At 35.8% G+C, this 20,603-nt stretch overlaps 1 protein-coding gene across 1 annotated transcript in view; it reads left to right on the top strand.

Annotated features, from left to right (window-relative positions):
- Window positions 1-8,461: 8,461 nt before the first annotated feature.
- Window positions 8,462-20,603, top strand: part of PDE7B (phosphodiesterase 7B) — a 306,678-nt gene continuing 294,536 nt past the window's right edge. The window contains exon 1 of the mRNA XM_025997876.2: window positions 8,462-8,895. Within this exon, the coding sequence (XP_025853661.1) occupies window positions 8,875-8,895 (21 nt within the window). The 5' untranslated portion in view covers window positions 8,462-8,874. The remainder of the gene's footprint in view (window positions 8,896-20,603) is intronic.

Raw genomic sequence — 20,603 nt, 5'->3', positions numbered from 1 at the left:
TTACATCAATTGACAGAAATGTGGAGATGATAGATGAGAAAGGGTAGCGCACCAGAGGGTCAGTGCAGGACTCTGGTGAGGAGAACACTAAGCTTGAGGGCTCTATACCAGCTGAGAAGGGCTGAGAGAGAGGGTAATAGCCTGCCCCAGACTCCATGGAGGTTGTTAGAGATTATATCCATCTTAACTTTCAAAAGAAAATTTCTAAATTTTAAAACTCTGTTTACCTTTCTTGAAAGAAAATTTTCCTTGAATTCTACATTTGTCCTTTTTTTTTTTTTTAAGAGAGATGGGGCAGGGGAGGAGAGGAACAATGGGAGATGGAGAGAGAAAATCCCAAGCAGGCTCCACACTCAGTGAAGGGCTCCACACAAGGCTCCATCTCACGACCCTGAGATCATGACCTGGGTAAGCAAGAGTTACTTGCTTAACCAACTTACCCACGCAGGTACCCCTCTTTGTCCATATTTTTAAAGGCTTCTCTTCATTTGTCTAGCCCCTTCAACATTGGTGTTCCTTTTGGCTTTTTTCCCCTGGCCTTCTCTGTTTTATAAATCTGATGGAGACTTATTTACTAATGTGTAGTAATGTATATGTGTTTATATAGGTTGAAAATACCTTTATTTATAATGTATTTGATCATACAGCAGACTCTAACTTTGGCATAAGATGTTCTATCAATGTTCTTTGTTGTGGCTTTGGCTTTTTAAAGGTCTTTCCTACTTTGAGGTCATTATATATCCAGACATTTTTTCTGGCCACTTTATAGTTTTGGCTTTTCATGTTCAAGTGTTTATATTTGTAATTGGATTTTGGAATGAATCTAAGTTTAACTTACTTGGATCAGACAAGGGAGGGAGGGCACATTGTCTACGACCATCTTCCTACTCCCAGGGTGTCAGATGAATCAGAAGTGAAGAACATGTGAGAATTTAGGAAATTTTGTGTGCTTACATGTTTGTCAAGAAGGACATTATGGACATTTGAGGCATTTGAGAAGGACACATGAGGACATTATGAGGCAATTGAGGAGACTAATGAAAATATTTACACAATCTCACAATTATAAAGTTTCCTTTCCCTCTCCATCTTGGGGAGCGATGATACTAGTAAATGTATGTGTGTTTTTTGCAGTTCACAGGGTATTAATATGTTGGAGTACTATGTAAATGTAAAGAAGTCATAAAAACATTTATTATGTTGGTATATAAAAAAATGGCTAGCCTTGTCCCCACCTAGTTTCTGAAGTAGTCCATTCCTTCTTCACTCACTCAAAACACCACCTTTATCATATGTTAAACTTGGTATACATGTTGATTCACTTTTAGGCTTTGTCTGTTATATTGATTTATTTTTCTATTTATTTACACCTACATCAATAACCTGATGTTTTAATTTCATAGCAGTTTAGCAGCTATAAAAGATTTTGTTTTGTTTTCCTCTCAGCAGATATAGCATTATTAACTATATTTTACATCTTGAAACACAATTTTCCTTAGATTCTATGGATACCACATCCTCCTTTCTTTTTATGTTGCCACTTTTTGTCCATATTTTTATAGGTTTCTCTTCCTTTGTCTAGCTCTTAAATATTGTGCTCCTTTTGGTTTCTTTTCAGATCCTTTTCTATTCTCATGCTAGGCACACTTTGAGTGATTCCATCAGTACATATGGCTTATTTCAACAGTATAATGGTACTCAAAACTGTTCTCCTGACCTACGTTTTTCTGCTGAGTTATATAACAACATATCCATCTTCACTTTGATATTGAGTTCCAAACTGAACTTATCATGTTCCCTGCCAAACCTAATTCAGTAAATGGCACCCATTTTCCATGGCTGAAACTTGAGTCTTGTCCTTGATTGTCTTGTTCCTTATTCTCATCCCATAGTAAGCCTTTCAGGTTTCACCTTCAAGCCATCAGCAAATCCAAACAACATTAAATCTTCTCATATCTCTCCATCCACATTACCATCACCCTCATCCAAGCTACTATACTTCCCTCCTGGACCTCCTGTCTCCAGACTTCCCTCACCTAATCTCTACATAATTGCCAAAGTCCTGTTTCAAAATATGAATTTCATCATGTCCTTTATTGTTTGAAAGTTTTCAGTATATCCCCATTTCTTTTAGAACACAGACCCAATTTCTTATATGACTAAAAAACCCCATACTGTCTTCACTTCTTTTATTTTTACTTTTTATTTATTTATTTGAGAGAAACAGAGAGTGTGCCTGCATACACGAGAGTGGGGAAAGGGCCAGAGGGAAAGAATCTCAAGCAGACTCCCCACTGAGTGCAGAGCTTGTCATGGGGCTGGATCTCAAGACCCTGAGATCATGACCTGAGCCAAAGTCAGATTGAGCCACCCAGGTGCCCCCTGTCTTTACTCCTTATCACTCCAGCCAAACTGAACTTGCTCGGGTCTCAGCAATACTCATCTTCACCTGTCCATGTTTGTGTCATTTCATCACACAATACTTTTGTCCCCTCCCTTTTTATTGGAGCAGCCTCTATTCATTTCAGGTATCCCTCCCTTTTACCAAAGTACCTTTTACTTATCCTTTAGAATTCATCTCAGATGTCATTATTTTCAGGAAGAAGCCTTTATTGAGTTAAAAATCTGGTGTTGGTTTTTCTCCCATATACTCCCAAATCACCCTGAACTTCCCCTATCACATTACTTACTCCATTGTATTGTAATCACATGTTTGTCTGTACTCAGCACTAGACCATTCAGCTCATAGGAATACACTACTGCTCATTTTAATTCCCTACTTGCAAACCTTTGATAATTCCTCATTCCCTAATGAGTAAAATTCAAATTTTAGATTGAACTTTCTATAATTTTTCACTACCATGTTGGTAGATCACTACCTACCATATGTTGAGTTCACAATATAGCACTCCCTTCCCATATTCTATACTCTCATATCCTTATACTTAACCTACAGGTCAGTCTCTCAACATAACATGTCTTCCGGGTTCGGGACAAATGGAATCTCAGACATTACGCAAAGTCTTCCCCTTGTGAGAAATAATCTCCCCTTTCTTTGAATTTCCATTATGTCTTTTCCATCTTTAGAGCCGTTATTGCATCTTTCCTCTTATTATTATTATAAAAACATGTATATTACCCTTAAAGCCAAGTATATGACTTTTAAAGGTAGAGATCACATTTGTTGATCCCTGTCAACCCCAGTAGTATGTTGAACATATATCACTGGGTTCTGCCAATAATTTATACTCAATAAGTACTCTTTGAACAAATTTAATATCTGTAAGATCACTGTGAAATTTATCTTTCTTGAGATGCAGCAGAAGAAGAATCATATTGTCTATTCCATTAATGGAGAAAATAGAGAGTTAAATTAAAAAGGAAAGAAAATGGCTAAGAGTGGTCATTTCTATGAGTCATGAGCTATTTAAAAAGGGAATTTGGGAAGAAAATGAAGATGCTGAAGTAAGGTGGCTTACTGGATTATTTTTATAACTAATAAATTGCAGAAAATGTGGTCACTTCAAATGTTATGCTTCAAAGAACACTCCAAAATCTATGTTAAACAATGGTGCCTCAGAAAACCAGTTAGTATTTTAAACACAGTAGTCTTAGATAAATATTACTGTGTTTGGTGGAGATGATCAGATAGATATAGGCACAGACCTAGATATATACTTAAAGCCTTTCAAGCTGCAAGTGGTGAAATATTTATATGAGGGAGAGGAGAGTTGACAGTCACCTCTAGGAAACATTGACATTGTATATTGAATTTGTTAGAACTCTTCCTGTTATAAGGAACAGAAAGCTAACTGAAATGATTGCAAGCAGAAAATGAGAATTCATGACTCAGGTAGCTGTATTAGTCCATTCAGTTGCATAACAAAGTATCATGTCTGGGTACCTAAACAATAGAAATTTATTTTCTCACAGTTCAGGAGATTGGAAGACCAAGATCAAAGTGCTAGCAGAGTTAGTTTTTGGTGAGAGCTCTCTTTGTGGCTTGCAGAAGCTGCCCTTTGGCTCTGTTCTCTCATGCTGGAGACAGAGCTCTGCTATCTCTTCCTCTCTAAGGGCATCAAACCTATTGGATTAGGTTTCCACCTTTATGACCTCATTTAACCTTAAGTACCTCCCTATAGGTCCTATCTCCAATTACAGCCATTTTGTGGATTAGGGCTTTAACATATGAACTGCTGTGTGTGCTGGGGGTAGGGTAGGAACAATTCAGTCCACACCACCGACTGTTGGAACTTGACTTCTGAGAGGCCACTATCTTGGCGGTGTGTATCTCCATGGCCACTCCTTTCTGGTCTCCTTTGCTAGATCATCCTCAATTTCCCAAAACCTAAATATTGGAAGATCCCAGAGTCTAGAATTTGAGTCTATTCTCATTCACTAAATGATGTCATGCCTTCCCATAGCTTTCAATAGCATTTAATTTGCCATTAGCTCCCCAGGATTATATCCAAACTGCCCATATATAACATTTCTCTTTGGATGTCTCATGGGTATTGTAAAGGTAACATGCTTTCTGGTATCACTTTAATTCATAACAACTAAACTCAAATAAGCCCCTAGTGCTCCAGGCCATCATATTATACTTCTGTGATGACCTGTGCTTTTATTCTTTTGGATGACTATTTCACATCGTCTCTCCTCAAACCTTCACCACTCTTTCCATCCTTTCTCTTAGCCAATAGTCCTAATTCCTACTTTACTGAGAAATCAGAAATCACAGAGAACTTTCACAATCTTGCACTTCCACCAATGGTGAGCAATACCTCTACTGTTTACTCTGCCTTCTCTTCTGTGGATGACTCTGTGGATCCAGAGTTCTGGATGACTCATCCATGCTGCTTTCTAAAGCCAATCACTGTATACTGGTGTTCCATCATTGCTGTAACAGACTAACACAAACTCTATTAGTTCATAGACCTGTAGGTGGCTTGGCTAGGCACTCTGTTTAGTCTGAAAAGGCTGAAAAGAAGGTGTCATCAGGGCTGTGTTTCTTTCTTGAGGTTCTAGGGAAGAATTCATTTCAAGTTGTTCTTTCAGGTTGTTGACAGAATCCAATTCCTCCCAACTGTGGAACTAAGGTGATTGTTCCTTGCTGCTAGCCAGCGGGGGACAGCCCTTAGCTCTCTCTCTGGTCCTTGCACAGGGTCCTACACCTGAGAACCAGTAACAGTGTGTGGAATACTTCTGATACTTGGAACTTCTCTAACTTCTTCTGCTACTTCTCTCTTCTGCTTCCAGCCAGAGAAAGTTCTCTGCTTTTAAGGGCTTGTGTGATTAGATTTAGTGCACCAGATAATTTAAGACAACCTCCTTCTTTTAAGATCCATCACCTCCATTATATCTGCAAAATACCCTTTTGTCATGTAATATAGCATACACACAGATTCCAGGGATTGGGCATCTTTGGAGAGCAATTCTGCCTATGACACACACTTCATGTGTTCCAACCATTTTCCCTCTCTCTTCTGCATCTTTCTTACTACCACATACAAAATGCTGACTTTTCTCCCATGTTAAAAAGACCTTCTTGACTCCACTCTCCCTTCCAATTAGTGCCCCATTTCTCTGCTCTCTGTGGGGAAAAACACCTTGAAAGAATTGGCTATACTACCTGTCCACACTTTTTCTCTTTATATTCTCTCTTGACCTTTCACCCTTTCTAGTACTGAACCTTATCTTGTCAAGTGCACAAATGATTACACATTCTAAATTCAAGGGTCAATTTTCAGTCTTCAACTAACTTTCATTTTACAAAACTGGCATTGAAAATTTCATTTGTCTTCCAAGATATCACTCTTGTGGGGTTTTTTCTCACCTCTTAGAGGTTGCTTCCCAGTCTCATCCACTGGTTCTTTCTCATATTCCTGACTACTTAATCTTGGACTGCCTGGGGCTTTTCCATCTGTACTCATTCCCTTGGTAATTTCATCCAGTCTCATGGCTTTAAATACCTTGAATATACATTGACTTCAAAATTCATATCTATAGCCCTGAACTGAACTCCAGGCTTATATATTTAAGAATCCCCTACTTCATATATCCTATTCAATCTTTTACTTTATTGTTATGATCCGACTCCTTTCAGAAAAATCTAAGTTTCACGAGGGCAAGGGCCTTTGTGTTTGTTTGTTTGTTTTCTCTACTTCATTTCCAGAACTTAAAATAGTACTTAGAACTTAAAAAAAGTAAATAGAACTTAAAATAGTAAAGTGCATGATCAATAAATATTTGCTGCTGTTGAATGAAGGCCCAGAACCACTTTTTATTTCAGCTCAAAACCAGGTCTTCTTCCAGTTACCGTCATATCAGTAAGTGGCAACTCTATTCTGGCTTGCTCAAGAGAGGATCCTGGGAGTTATACTTTTTTTCTTTTTTTTTTTAGATTTTATTTATTTATTTATAAGAGACACACAGAGAGAGAGAGAGAGAGAGAGAGAGGCAGAGACACAGGCAGAGGGAAAAGCAGGCTCCTTGGAGGGAGCCCGATGTGGGACTCTTGGGACTCGATCCTGGATCTCCAGGATCACGCCCTGGGCCGAATGTGGCACTAAACTGCTGAGCCACCCAGGCTCCCCCCCCCTCCCCCCGGGAGTTATTCTTGATTCCTTTCTTGCTCTTACATCCCACATCTTGAAATTCTGCTAATTCTATACGCATACACATACACACACACGTACACACCCTTCCAGACTGTGGCCCCCTCACCTTCCCCACCTTCACTCAACATCAAGCTATTATTGCAATGGCCTAATTATTGGTCTCTCTACTTCTACCCTTACTTTTCTAGAGTCTATCTTCCACATAGAAGAAAGAGGAAATTCCTTTAGAATTTATGTTGATTATAGGCACACCTTAGTTCAAAACAGTCTAATAGGTTTTCCATCTTAGAATAAAGTCTAAATACTTTAAGTGGACTGTAAGATACTTCCTGATCCTGCCCTAGACATATCTAAACCCATTTCTTCCTTTTGCTTACTCTCTTCCAGCCACTCTATTTCGCTTGTTCTTTGAATATGCCAAGCATTCACCTGTCTTGGGACTCTACACAGCTTCCTTTGCCTGGAATGCACAGATGATCTGCTTCTTCATTTCATTCTGGTCTCTGCTCCAAGTTGCCTTATCATAGTGCTTCTGTGATCATTATCACAGAATAGCAAGTACACACATACACACACACTACTTTTTGCCCTTTCCTTTATTTCAAAGCCCTATTACCAACGGATATTATATATTTACCTATTTTTATTGCCTATCTTCGTCCTTCCCCCAAATGTAAACTACATGAAGGCAGATACTATCTGTTTTGTTCGTTGCTGCATCTTCGACATCAAAGATGAACCCTGACAATTACAGGCTTATTTAACCCAACCACATAGGCTCTTAGAGAGATATAAATACTTCCTTTCTCAAAGAATCAGTATTAATATTTGAAAAAAGACTCTGGCCCTTCTTGAGTGATGTGCCTACCCCTAAAACATTTTTTGTGTCTAGTGCAATGGCAAAACCTAATTGGTCAGTCTGGATCGTATGCCCCTTTTTGGTCTCTTCTAGGGTGGGAGTTGAGGGGTGGGGAGTGGGGGTGAGGGAGGCTATGCAATCCATAGAGAAAAGAAAATTTCCGAAAGAAAAATAGAGGTTCTATTAGCAGAATGGGGCAGGGGGAGAAGGGAGAGAATATGGGGGAGGCAGAAACAACAGATGGCCACCACTGAGATTTTCCAGAGTAGGAAGAGAAATACAGGGATAAGCTGGGGCCCCTGGTATAAGAAGTATCCTTAAATAACTGTCCCTTCACACACTTTGAGAGAGGACATGCTGAAACCCCAGGTATGCCTGTATGGGATCAGTGTGCATTGCTTCTTGAATGACTCCCTGTAGGGAGTTGGAGGAAGGATCTCCCTAGCATGAATAATCCTGACACTTTACCACAGAAGCTGGAGGGAAGATAGAAAAATCAGGGATCAGCAGCAGAAACACGATTTCTGTTCTTCACTGCACATAATGTTGCTCACCAGCTCATTGGCAGAACTCTGCATCCATGACTATAAAGATCAACTAACAACTCATTTTAGGTAAGGTTGACAATGAGTTAGTTTGAAAATAAGCAACAGCTGGGAAGTGGGCATATGTACATAGACTCACATTTGGAAAAAAAAAAAAAGTAGAAATCCTGCCATTATTATTTAGCTTAAGGCTTTTTGTCTATGTTTGTTTGTTTTCCATACACCCAACCATAAGGTATTTTAAATGTTTAAAATTTATTCCTGAATATAGAAAATGTTTCCTGGGTTCTCCTGAGAGTGGGGTGCCCTGGCTAACCACAGGCACACACACGTTCTTCCCATAGTACAGTACTTTAAAATTAATAGCACATGCAGAGGAAAAACTAAACCCTTTGACGTCACTCTTGAAATGAGGAAACATAAACAGAAAAGGCTCCACTCCAGTAAGCTGCCAGAGTTGAAGCCGATTGGTCTCTGCTTTTCCTTGCCTGTGGCAACTGACAGCACCTCCCAGCCTAGCAGGCCGGCTGCCTGCCTGCTCCCCGAGCCAGTCGGTGGGTCTGGGCACTGCAGCAGGCTCGGCTCTGTCCCAGCGCTTGCCTGGGAGAAAAGTGGTGGACTCACCCAGAGAGAATCTTTCTCCCTTCTTTCTCTCTCAATCTCTCTGTGTGCTTTTGTGTTTCTTTCTTTTCTTTTTCTTTTTTCTTTTTTTTTTTTCTTGTTTTTACTTAATTATATTTCTAATCCTGGATGAAGTTGCTGGATTCTGCAGCACAAGTCTTCATGAACAAGCCGCACCGCTCAGAGATTTCACGGCATTCAAAGGTCACAGAACTGCCACTATGGTTAAATGTCTTGTTTAATGGTTGAGGTAGGTACAACAAATTTAAGCGGCAAGCTCATTTTTCTTGAGAGAACAGAATCACAGAGAGATGGCAGGAGTTTTATTTAAAATGAACCTGTACATATATATTTTTTGGTCTGTGATTGTTACTACAGCAACCAGCTTTTGAATTTCCTTCCTTTTTCTAAGCGAACTGACTAAACATTATCACTTACCCTGAATTAACCATTTCATTCCAACCAGCCTAATGAGAGACTCTGGGATTTTCACTGCACTTTGAGCCCTCATGGAGGAGGTCTCCTTTTTTTTTTTTTCTTTTTAAGTGAATGTAGTATTTCTTCTTCAGCATAAATCTTAGAGTTGGATCATTTTGCTTTTCTTTTCGGTGGAGGCAAAATAGGAAAATATTGGTACAGAGATTGGGGAGAGTTGCAGGACAGGGAAAAAGAAAATGAGTTTTTTTTTTTTTTTCCCTTAAGTTTGTCATGTTGGTTGATAGCAGACTTCAAGATGAAGACATTAGTAGGAAGAGAGGAATAAGGTGGTAGTAAAGTTGAAGGTAGAAAAAGGTAGAAAAATGAATTCCTGAGGAAAATGCATTTTATCATCTTGTTGCATTTTCAAAAAATATTCTGGACTTGGAAGTCAGCAGAGGAGGTGCAGGCACTGAGTTAGATGACCAATGGTTTAGAGCTATTATTTATAAAGGAAACTAAAAAGTTCTTTATTCACACTGTGAATTTGCTAATTATCTTTTCCTACAATAGTTAAAAGCTGAGTGAGATATTTAATTAGGGACTTTAGTGATTGAGCCTGGACTCTAATTAATCATCCATAGATTCTGTTCTTCATGTGCTTTAGCCAGAGTGACTGTTTAAGTAAACCTCTTTGCACCAGAAGGCAGGCAGATACAGTAAACACACTAAATGCTGCAGGAAGCAGGGCAAATAACACAGAGTTAATGCTGTTTTCAATGGCACATTATTATTGTGCATTGAGGGGGACCTCTGCTAAAAATCATTTCTGTCCAAAGAGTCCATTTTTGCAAAAGCAATTCAAGTAACACATGGTTAACATGGATTTCCTTATTATCCTACTCAAAGTTATGCAATAGCAAGTAAGACAGGATTATTTGAAACCATAACTCTGTTTCCAAAATTTCTTACTTGATTTTTTTTAAAGGATTTCTAGTCCCCCCCCCCCTCGAGAAATAGAGATTTTAAAAACGAGGTCACATTAGCAGAAATATTCAGCAAGGTATCAAGGATATAGTGCATTTCAAAGGGTTAACAAATTTAACTGCATAAGACTCTAATGTACTAAGTTAAGAACTGCAAAAATCTTAGCTCAAATGCAGAGGATGTGCTGAGAATGGACAATTGCTTTTCTGCAGCGCCTAGTGGGAAAACAAGGACTTTGTGTGTTGCAAATGCGGCTCCTCCATTTCCTCTGCTTTATCTAGTATTACCGGCTGGGGAAACAAAGATGGGTGTCAGTAGTTGCGTCTTGATTGACATTTTCTCTAATAAAATAAAGTCGCTTTTTGTTTCAAGTAGAAGCCCAAAGTTAACTAGTTGCAACTCCAAAGACTGGATATCCTCTTTATAAGGATTTTTACCTGACTCTGTAAGCTGTCCAATTTCAGACTAGTACTGACTCAGTTAAACAACAGGAGACAAAATCAGTGGTGACTATATGTCAGCAAATTAGCTGGGAGAAACTCTTTTTTGAATCAAGTTACTCAGGGTGAGAATGGAAAAATCCAGGATGTGTGAGGAGCAGACATCGACTTAGGGAAAATAATTGTACCAGTACATCTTTTGGTGCTTTACATGGTGTTCAGCACAAAGCTACTTATTGTCAGTTCTCAATAAATATCTGGTTAAAATGTTTGTGAGCATTTACTACCGTTCACATGTTGTAAATTGTTTAAATGATTTTAAAATATGGCATTTTCGACTGTCTTTGAAAAAAGCTTTTGGTGTTAGTCCAGCCTGATTTATAATCTAGAAATCAACACATCAATAGTACAGAGGAGGGCATTCCAAACGTTGACTTGTGTGATTTTCAGCCAAAGGACATCCTACTACAAACAGATGTAAAAGTAAATTGACCAGGTTTCCTCAAAGTGGGAATGTACCACGTTGAAAATGTGTCTGCCTAGTAATTAGTCTTCCAAAGTCTAATTTGTTATTAGCTGGGCTCAGAGCACAAGGGGAAGCTGCTTGTCAACTTACAGAACATAGTGTTGGAAGGGATTTTTTAAGCAGTAAACAAATCTCAAGCAAGATGAAGATGGCTCATTATATTAAAGAGAACTATCAAAATTAAGAATTAGGATAGATTTAAGAACATCTAAACGTAGCTAACAGGTATTCAAGTGTTCAACTCACACTGACTTTGGCGGGACAACTTATTGGGGAAAGTGATAACTAACTGGGGACCCTCAACGTACAGAATGCCTTAGTCAAAAACTCCACCGTCCTATGGTGGATACACATGTGGTACTTCGCACATGTATCCCAAAGTAGCCTACAGACAGGTGGGAATCCCTCCTCTAGGAGATACATCTGGCTGAGGAAGAAGTGATTTGGCATTTGGACATGCAATGAGGCTCTCTCTAATAGTGCTTTCTCAAGGTGGCATCTCCATGAACCCTAATGATGTGCCTTGGGGAGCACTTCCCTCATTCACTTAGGAGCAGCCTTGTGATTGGTACCATTGGCTTCTGCAAGCATCCTAGGTGGATTTGTTGACATACTAATTTTGATGCATGAGATGATGCATACTTGACATATTAGCAATCTATAAAGTGATTGATGTGGAAATTTGGGGGAGTAAGGGAAAAGGGTTGTAGAAACCCAAACTGACTATCTGCTATATACAGGTATTGTTAGAGATTTGAATACAGAGAGTGAAGTGTGTCAAAGTTGTAGTATGTAACCAAGGTATTTATACTTTCCCAAGAATCATTTAGGTATCTAAATGATTTAATTTGTACCTAGAAAGTGGCTGTATGGAATACAGTAAAAAGACCAACAGGCAGAGATGGGACCAGGGTGGGCATCGTCATACAGGTTCTGACTAGCTCGGTGACTCTGAGCTGCATGCTTACTCTTGACCTTGGTGTCATTATCTGTAAAGGAAACTGATTGTATTATGTTTCTAACAGTCCTTTTTAGATGAAACTTTTTATAGCGTTCTTCATTTGGAGTTTAAAAATAATATATATATATAAAAGTGAAAATATCAAACCTTTGTTCAAAAAACATCACCATGTGTTTTCAACGTCAAGTGAATGAACATAAAGATAGATAAGTAATGATTTTCACCTTTGGGATATTTATATTTTGTTTATACATATAAAGGAATAGCAGAGTCTGTGTAGAGAAATGGAAGAACAATGGAGAGTTTGGAGGGATCTGGCAATGAAGAAAAATGAAGCAGAGGCGCTTTGGGTGGCTCAGTCGGTTAAGCATTGTCTTTGGCTCAGGTTGTGATCCTGGGGTCCTGGGATCAAGCCTTATATTGGGCTCTCTGCTCAGTGAGGAGTCTGCTTCTCCCTTTCTCTCTCTGCCTGCCACTCCATCTGCTTGCTCTCTCTCTCTCTCTCTTGCTCTCTCTCTCCCTTTGTCAAATAAATAAATAAAATCTTTTTTTAAAAAGGGAAAAAAGAAAAATGAAACAGAACAGGTGACTATATGTAAACTGGAATTTAAGAAGAAAATTCAATTTCCTATCTATGTACTTATTTCTATTATTGTGATCTTTAGTATGATCAATTGAAAGCATTGACATTCTTCTGAACGAATACATGTAAAGATGGTCTTAAAAAAAATTTAACATTAAAGACAGCCAAAGTTTACCCCATTGGCTGAATTAAGTTACTACCCAGGCTGGAAATGGTAAATTAAATGAGTGAACTAAATCAATGGTGATGATTATGTCTTCTCTATCATCGCTTGAACTTGGAACCCTTAAGAGTCATAGAGAGCAGGAGTCCTTTGAGAACTTTAACAGAGCCTCAGATGCCAGCAGCCACTTGGTAGAAGCAAGGAATGGGTCACAAGCTATGATGGGCTTAAATATTGATGTAATGCGGGGGTGTTCTGGGAAATGACCTTACATGGTGGCTCAGGACTTCCACACATGACCCATGCGAGTCGGCACATCAAATCCTTTGATGGCTGCTTTGTACATTTATTTGCGTGTTGTATAGGAGTAAGGAAATAATAGCCTTAGCCAATATGCCAGTAAAGAAAGTTTATTTCATATACTGAACCTTCCTCCTTCCCTCTCTTCCTTGTCTCCTCCTTTTGTTACCTAGTATGGAAAAAATTAAGATTGGTAGTGAGATGTTGATGGAGTTTCCTTTTGTAAAATTTGGTGTAATGTTTGTTTTAGTTGGTAAATTCATACAAGATTTTTCTATTAAAATTCCTGCTCAAATTGTTTTTTTTATTAATACCTTTTGTGTTTTACATTGTCATAATTAACATATAAATAAGAAATACATAAAATATCTTTTCAATGCAATGAAATTTATCATTACCTACCCACTGCTTCAGACATAAAAAGGAAAGATTCTGTTCAAAAGAAGAGTTATACAAGACTTAAATATACTGAACAATATTTCAGAGTTTTAAGGTCTGAGAATATGGCTCCCTTTCCGTGGGATGGGAGGTCAGGTCCATGGTCAGTCTGGAGTTGGAGCTGTTTCCATGGGTCCAGGTGTAGACATGAGGAGTTAATATATGTCTGATTTGGTCAGAATTTGGTATCAAAAGATATCAAATGGTTGATTACTTACATATTCTTTGACTTTAGTAAATCTAAGAACATACCAAATTGTATTTATCTTTATATTGTTTATAATATTTAAAAAATTAGAAGCTTCCTGAACCCAATCATAGGTGAGTTGTTGAATATGCTACTTTAAATCTATGCAATAGAAAACCATATAGTTATTTAAAAGAATGTGCTAGATCCACATGCACAAATCCAGAATGATTTTTAAGATGTATTAAGTAAAAAAAAGTCCGCATTAACATTTCCACAACTATATATATATATACATATTCATATACATATGAATACATACACATATTCACAGGAATATATATTCATATAAATATACATATATAGGAACTAACAAAAATTTCTAGAAATTCAAATAAAAATCTTAACAATGGATGCTTCTGAAAGAAGTTGGAATATGGGATAGGTATAAGACTTACTTTTCACACATATACTTTAGGATTGTTCAATGTTTCTCTCCTTTAGTTTATTACCTCTACAATGGGGGAAATGACAGATATTTATTTATTATTGTGTGATATTTAAAGTTGAGAAAACAGAAAGTAAAAGAAAAGTTTTATTTTTAAAAGGCTTATTAGCTTCTTCCTTCAATTTTGTTGAGTTTTTTCTGTGTACCTTTGGCATGGTGAGGGAGGACAGCATGACCAGGAATAATAGTCCTGAAGTGAGGAGACAGGCCATCACTCCCGCTTAAGTAACTTTGGGCCAAACATCACTCTGAGTACCAGTTTCCTCGTGGACAAAACAAGGGGCTTAGTAAAGGTCAAAGCTCCTTCTAGCATTCACAGTTGTCTTAAGAATACTTTTTGGGGCAGCACAAGTGGCTCAGTGGTTTAGTGCCAACTTCAGCCTAGGGTGTGATCCTGGAGTCCCGGGATCGAGTCCCGCGTCAGGCTCCCTGCAAGGAGCCTGCTTTCTCCCTCTGCCTGTGTTTCTGCCTCTTTCTCTCCCTGTGTCTCTTATGAATAAATAAACAAAATCTTAAAAAAAAAAGAAAACTTTTTGGCCTGTTGCATTTGAGATTTTTCTCCATAAATGGAATATACATATTTTACTGTATGTATTGTATTGGTTTGAACATTTTACCTAAGTTTTCTACTTCCTAGTTTGTCAGTTTCATTTAATTTTTCAAATTAATTTAAACACACAAAATTTATATTTATCCAAATAATGTTTAAGGAAACCACTCATCTTTGATAGACCCTTAAAATGAAAATATACTATAACATCATTTATTCACAAAACAGTAGAAAACACTTTGTATAAAGATGTGTAGTTCATGTATAATACAAGCAAGTAGTGCTTCAGTTTGAATATGATTTATATATTTTTCAATTTTCCAGGAGGAAAGAAAAAGACTTTCATTTCCCTTTCTCATTATACCACTTGCCAGCTGTGTCCAGTCAGATGAAAGAACTCAGTCATTCACAAAGTGTAGAAGCATTCTCATAAAAGGAGATGCTGCAGTAATACAAAGGTCTAAAGAATGCCTTGATTTAGGAAAGGTCATTAAATTCAAGAAAAAAGTTGTTTTCCATGTAATAGAAATACAGTATATTTCTATGTCTTTAGTGTTCTTGTTTTTTTCAATTAAATGAAAACAATCTCAATTTGGTTTTCAATTTGATTGGGAAAATATAAGTTATTTTAGTCAATACTTCTTATTTTGTATTTTTCTAGGCTTTTATTATTATGTTTGGAGTAGAGTCATCTTTAAGTAAAATAAAATGAAAGGGGTAGACATAAAACCGATAAGAATTTGTGTGATAGCAGTTTTTGAATGACCAGAACCAACATTCTAAACTTTTCTCCCTCTCTCTAAACTTTTTAATTATTAAAAAAATAATTAATCACTTAAAATAATTCGTTGGCTTACAAATAAAACAATTAAGAAATACTGTCCTCTTTTTTATTAATATATTGCCCCCAAGTGCCTAGATGTGAGTTCATGAGAGAGAGGACTCATGCATGAAGGCAAGGACTTTCTCAAACTTGAAGACAAATGTATATAAAAGCTTTTTATGTGGTTATTCATGTCAAGAAGATGAGTTAGAGAATATATCTTATTGTAACTATCCCCTTTAATTCTTTTTTAAAAAAGGCAATAAACACATTTATTAAATTAAGAGGTAATAATGATAATTTTTTAAAAATTCAGTTTACATATTTTATGTGATGGAAGAGAAGGGACAGCAAGGGAGAAAAAAAATGAGATTCAAATAATTTCAAAGGGAATAAACTTGTAACCTAAAGCCCTGAGTTCAAGTTCCAGATGCTCATCTTTCTGGGAGTAATATCTCCAGCAAGTTATTTAGGAATTTTGACTTTTGAGTTTCTGAAATGTAAATTTAAAGTGAGGTAACTTTAGGTTCTAAGATTTATATATTGTGCATGGCTTTTATACATAATTAGTCACTCCGTTATAGCATAAGTGTCAAGTCACTTCATTCCTGAAACATTCCTGTCGGGAGAATGTAACTTCACAGAAGTTACAGCTAATAGAATTGGTGTACAGTCCCAGCTTTTTTATGACAATTGTTTTTATTGTTTTTATATGTTTAAAATGCTTTAGTTTAAAATTAATTTTTAGTCATTCTAAGCATGAGTTGAAAAATTTACGCAAAACCTAAAAATATCTGTTTCAAATGTTAAAGCAATCTACTCAATATATTTATTTACAGGATGTTCCAATATATAAAGGAACAACACTATTTCACTTTAAATACATTCACAATGGATGAATCTGACACTTTAAATTTCAGAAGTTTGACTATGAGAGGCAGTATCGTGTAATGGTGGGTGGTGTAGAATCTGTGGTTTGCTTATTAGCAAATATGATCCAGAGAAAGTTACTTAATCTCTTTGGGTCTCACCCGACTTACTTATAAAATAAAGGAGTTTATAATTGCCTTATAAGATTCCTGAAGAGATCAAATGAGTTTTACCTGTAAAATGCTTAGAACAACGTGTGAAAGACAATAAGCACCATGTGTGTATGAGTTGGTACTATTTTCTTACAAACTATAAAAATTATTTCATGAACTTGTAACTATTTTGTGCATACTGCTGTTGGGTGCTTTAAACAGTTAAGAGAATTATAGCTTTTTTATTTTTTTAACTTTCTACATTAAACAATAGTGTGTATACCAAAAAATGCCCATCATATAATATATGTAATGATTCACTTATTATAAATGAACTTGTGCAACCCTTACCAAGCCAAGAACTAGAACATTATTACATTATTACCACCTCAGAAATCCATCATTAGTCCTCCATTCTTCCTTTCACCATTAGAGTGAGACTCATTCGTTTGTTGCATATGGCTGTATTTTGTTTATTTTCATTATTCCATAATGTTTAATTATCCGAATATGCAAGGATTCGTTTGTCTATTCAACTGTGGAAAAACATTTGAGTTGTATCTAGTTTTAATTTAATTTAATTTTTATTTTTATTTTATTTACATTCAATTTGCCACCATTTATTTTATTTACATTCAATTTGCCACCAAAGTATATAATGCTCATCTCATCAGTGTCTAGTTTTTAACATTATAAAAAATACTGGCTTGAGTATTCTTGTACATTTTTGGTGACTACAGGTTGTGTACCTGTAGTCCTATTGAATGTATACTTAGGAATAAGTCACTGGCCAACCGAGAATATTAATGTTCAACCTTAGTAGAAAATTCAAAATTGCTCAAAGTGGTTCAAATAATTTACATTCCCACCAACCATGTAAGATGGATCACTTCCTTACTAACCTTACTTACTAGCATTTAGTAGGTGTGTAATGATAGCTTATCATGGTTTTAATTTGCATTTTCCTAATTATTAATTAATTTGAGCACTTTTTCACATATGTACTAGTCATGTAAACACCCTCTGTCAAATTTTTAAACAAGTCATTTAGATATTAATTTATAAGAATTTTTTATATATTTTAATACATTTGGTTGCTATATATGTTACAAATATTTTCTTCCATTGGTAAAATATTCTGTTTTCTTCTTCAAGATTATTTTGGTCATTCTTGGTTCTCTGCAATTCCATGTAAATTGTAGAGTTAATATAAGATTCCTCCCTATGAAATTAAACACTGTTGAGATATAGATCAATTTGGGAAGATTGACATCTTTCCTGACTTCAAATTTATAACCTAGTATATGCCTCGATTTATTTAGGTCTCTATTAATTCTCTCAATAATGCCTTCTAGCTTATTTTATGGCCATTTTACACATTTCTTGCTAGATGTATTACTAAGCACTTAGTACTTTGATATTCTAAATGTGTCTTCAATTTCAATTTTAACTTTTTGTTACTGACACATAGAAAAACAAATTTTTAAGTATCAAGCTATCAACCTTGCTAAACTCACTTATGAATTCTAATACTTTATTCTGTAGATTCCTTTCATTTTCTAGGTAGGCAATCTTACTATCTCAAAATAGTGACAATTATATATCTTTTTTTTTTTTTAAAAAAAAGATTTATTTATTTATGAGAGACACAGAGAGAGAGAGAGACAGAGACACAGGCAGAGGGAGAAGCAGGCTGCTTCATGCAGGAAGCCCGATGCAGGACTCAATCCCAGGACTCTGGGATCACGCCCTGACCCGAAGGCAGTCGCTTAACCGCTGAGCCACCCGCGCATCCCATATCTTCTTTTTCAATACTGAAACTTGTCTTGTACTGGCTAGAATTTTCAGTAAATTGTTGAATAAAGTATTGTTTCAACTCTCAGGAGAGTTTTCAATATATTTTTTACACTAAGTATAATAGTCTTTATAATATTTAGAAGTTCCTATTTCTAGTTTGCTAGTTGTTATGAACAAATATTTATCAAATGTTTTTTTCTGATCCCTATCATATGATTTTTCTATATCATTCTATTGTGATGGTGATTGATTTTACAATGTCAAATCAAACTTGAAGTCCTAGAATAATTGTAATTTGGTTATGATATATTCTGCTTTTTTTTTTCTAAATTGTTGTTATCTTGTTTCTAGATTGCAACTAATTTTCAGGATTTTGAAACTGTGTTAATGAGAAAGATTAGCCTAAAATGATCCATTTTGGTAAGAACCTTAACAAAGTTCCACTGACCTCATAAAATTATAAATTTGAAAACCCTACAATTAATGCCTTAACTATTTTAATACCTCTCTAGAATTATATGCTGTCTTTAGGTATTTGATTTTATATAATTTAAGTTTAATGATAATTATCATTATTATGTTTTTATACATTACTTCCTGAATTTTTGAGCTTCCATATGGGATTTTTTTTAGTCTAGTGATAATTTGGTTCAGGTTTTCTTTGTCTGAAATGACTTTATTTTGCCTTTTTTAAATGTGCATGTTTCTTGGGAACAAAATCCTAGATTGGTAATTTTCTTTCCCCACTTCAAGACATTATTATATTGCCTTATAACGTTCACTGTTTCTGTTGATGTCAGTAAACAGTATTTAAAAGCAATATCACAATCTCTCCTTTTTACAAAAATTTTCTTGACAATTTATAATTCTTTATGCCTTCGGTTCCCAGTAGTATTGCCATTACTGCTTAGTCAGTAACAACCGTTTCTTGTGGTTCTCTTTGCATTTATTCCTACGAAGATTTATATGATTTAAGTGTGCACCTTGATATCTTTCAATAATTTGGAAAATTACCATTAGTTATTTTTTTAATATTGTTTCTGCCTCATTTCCTCACACTGTTCTTAATGGGACTCCAATTACATATATGCTTATCCTTGAATACTTCTACTCTCATTGTTTACCTTTGGTCTCTTTGTTTTTCATTTTGGACATTTTCTTTTGACCAGTATTTTATTTTCCTAATTCTTTCTTCAACTGTATCTGATCTCTCACTTAATCCATTAAATGAGTTGACAACTTCTATTATGATATCTTTCAGTTCTAGAATTTTTAGCATTATTTTTTGTAGTTTCTAGATGTCTTTCAAAATTCTTAGTCTTGTCTTTCATATCCTTGAATATATTATACATACAATTTTAAAGTCTTTGTAACTGCTTTATTTATATCTTTTGAGTGTCAACATCTATTATCTTCTAGTACTCCTGGTTGGATCAAATTGTCTTGCCTCTCAAATGCCTGGTTCTTTTTGGTGGAGTACTGGATATTGTGTATTAAAAATATGGGGATAACTTGAGGCTTGGTGTGATATTCTCTTTCTCCCGATAAGATTTACATTTGCTTCTGTCATGTTACCAGTGCCAGTAATAAACTTGATTGCCTTAATCTCATTTTGTGTTGAATGAAAAACAGTGGCTGGCACAAAATAAGTACTGCACACTACTTTTTTTTCCGCAACCATTCATTGTTTTCTCTAATGGTTGTGAAAAAAGAGAAAGGGAAGAAAGTATTAAGGATAATTTATACAGCATTATATGCACCAGGAGTAGATTCTCACTTTTTAAAAATTTTATTGCTTTTCTCTTATATTTGCAATAAATTTAAAAATGAGAAGTTGTATTCATCAAAATCATAAACTAAATAGATAAAAATTAGTATGTGATCACCTTCCATATTTCACTATAGCCTTATAACCATTATGCAAAAGTTTAAAGAAAAACAGGAATTATAATCTCAACAGTGTAATCATTTTATTATATAATTATTATTTGCGAGTAGCACTGTGACAAACATTAACATTTTGAATATTGTTAAAACCCTAATGAGATCTTGGGTTAAAGAACTATTTGTAATAGGCAGATTTTCATATGCACTTCACATTTCCGATTGAAGATACCTGCAGAACAGTATTATTTAATTCTTGATTTATGGTTTTTGTGTTTTTGTGCCTGGAGGCTAATGTTTTAGATAGTAGCTGATATAAATTAGCTACAATGAGCTATTAGCAACTTTCTTTATTCAAATAGTTTTACAATT

This window comes from Vulpes vulpes, chromosome 1 (assembly GCF_048418805.1).
Source record: "Vulpes vulpes isolate BD-2025 chromosome 1, VulVul3, whole genome shotgun sequence".
Lineage (NCBI taxonomy): Eukaryota > Metazoa > Chordata > Mammalia > Carnivora > Canidae > Vulpes > Vulpes vulpes.
The sequence above is the reverse complement of the archived record's forward strand: the minus strand, read 5'-3'. Positions and strand labels throughout refer to the sequence as shown.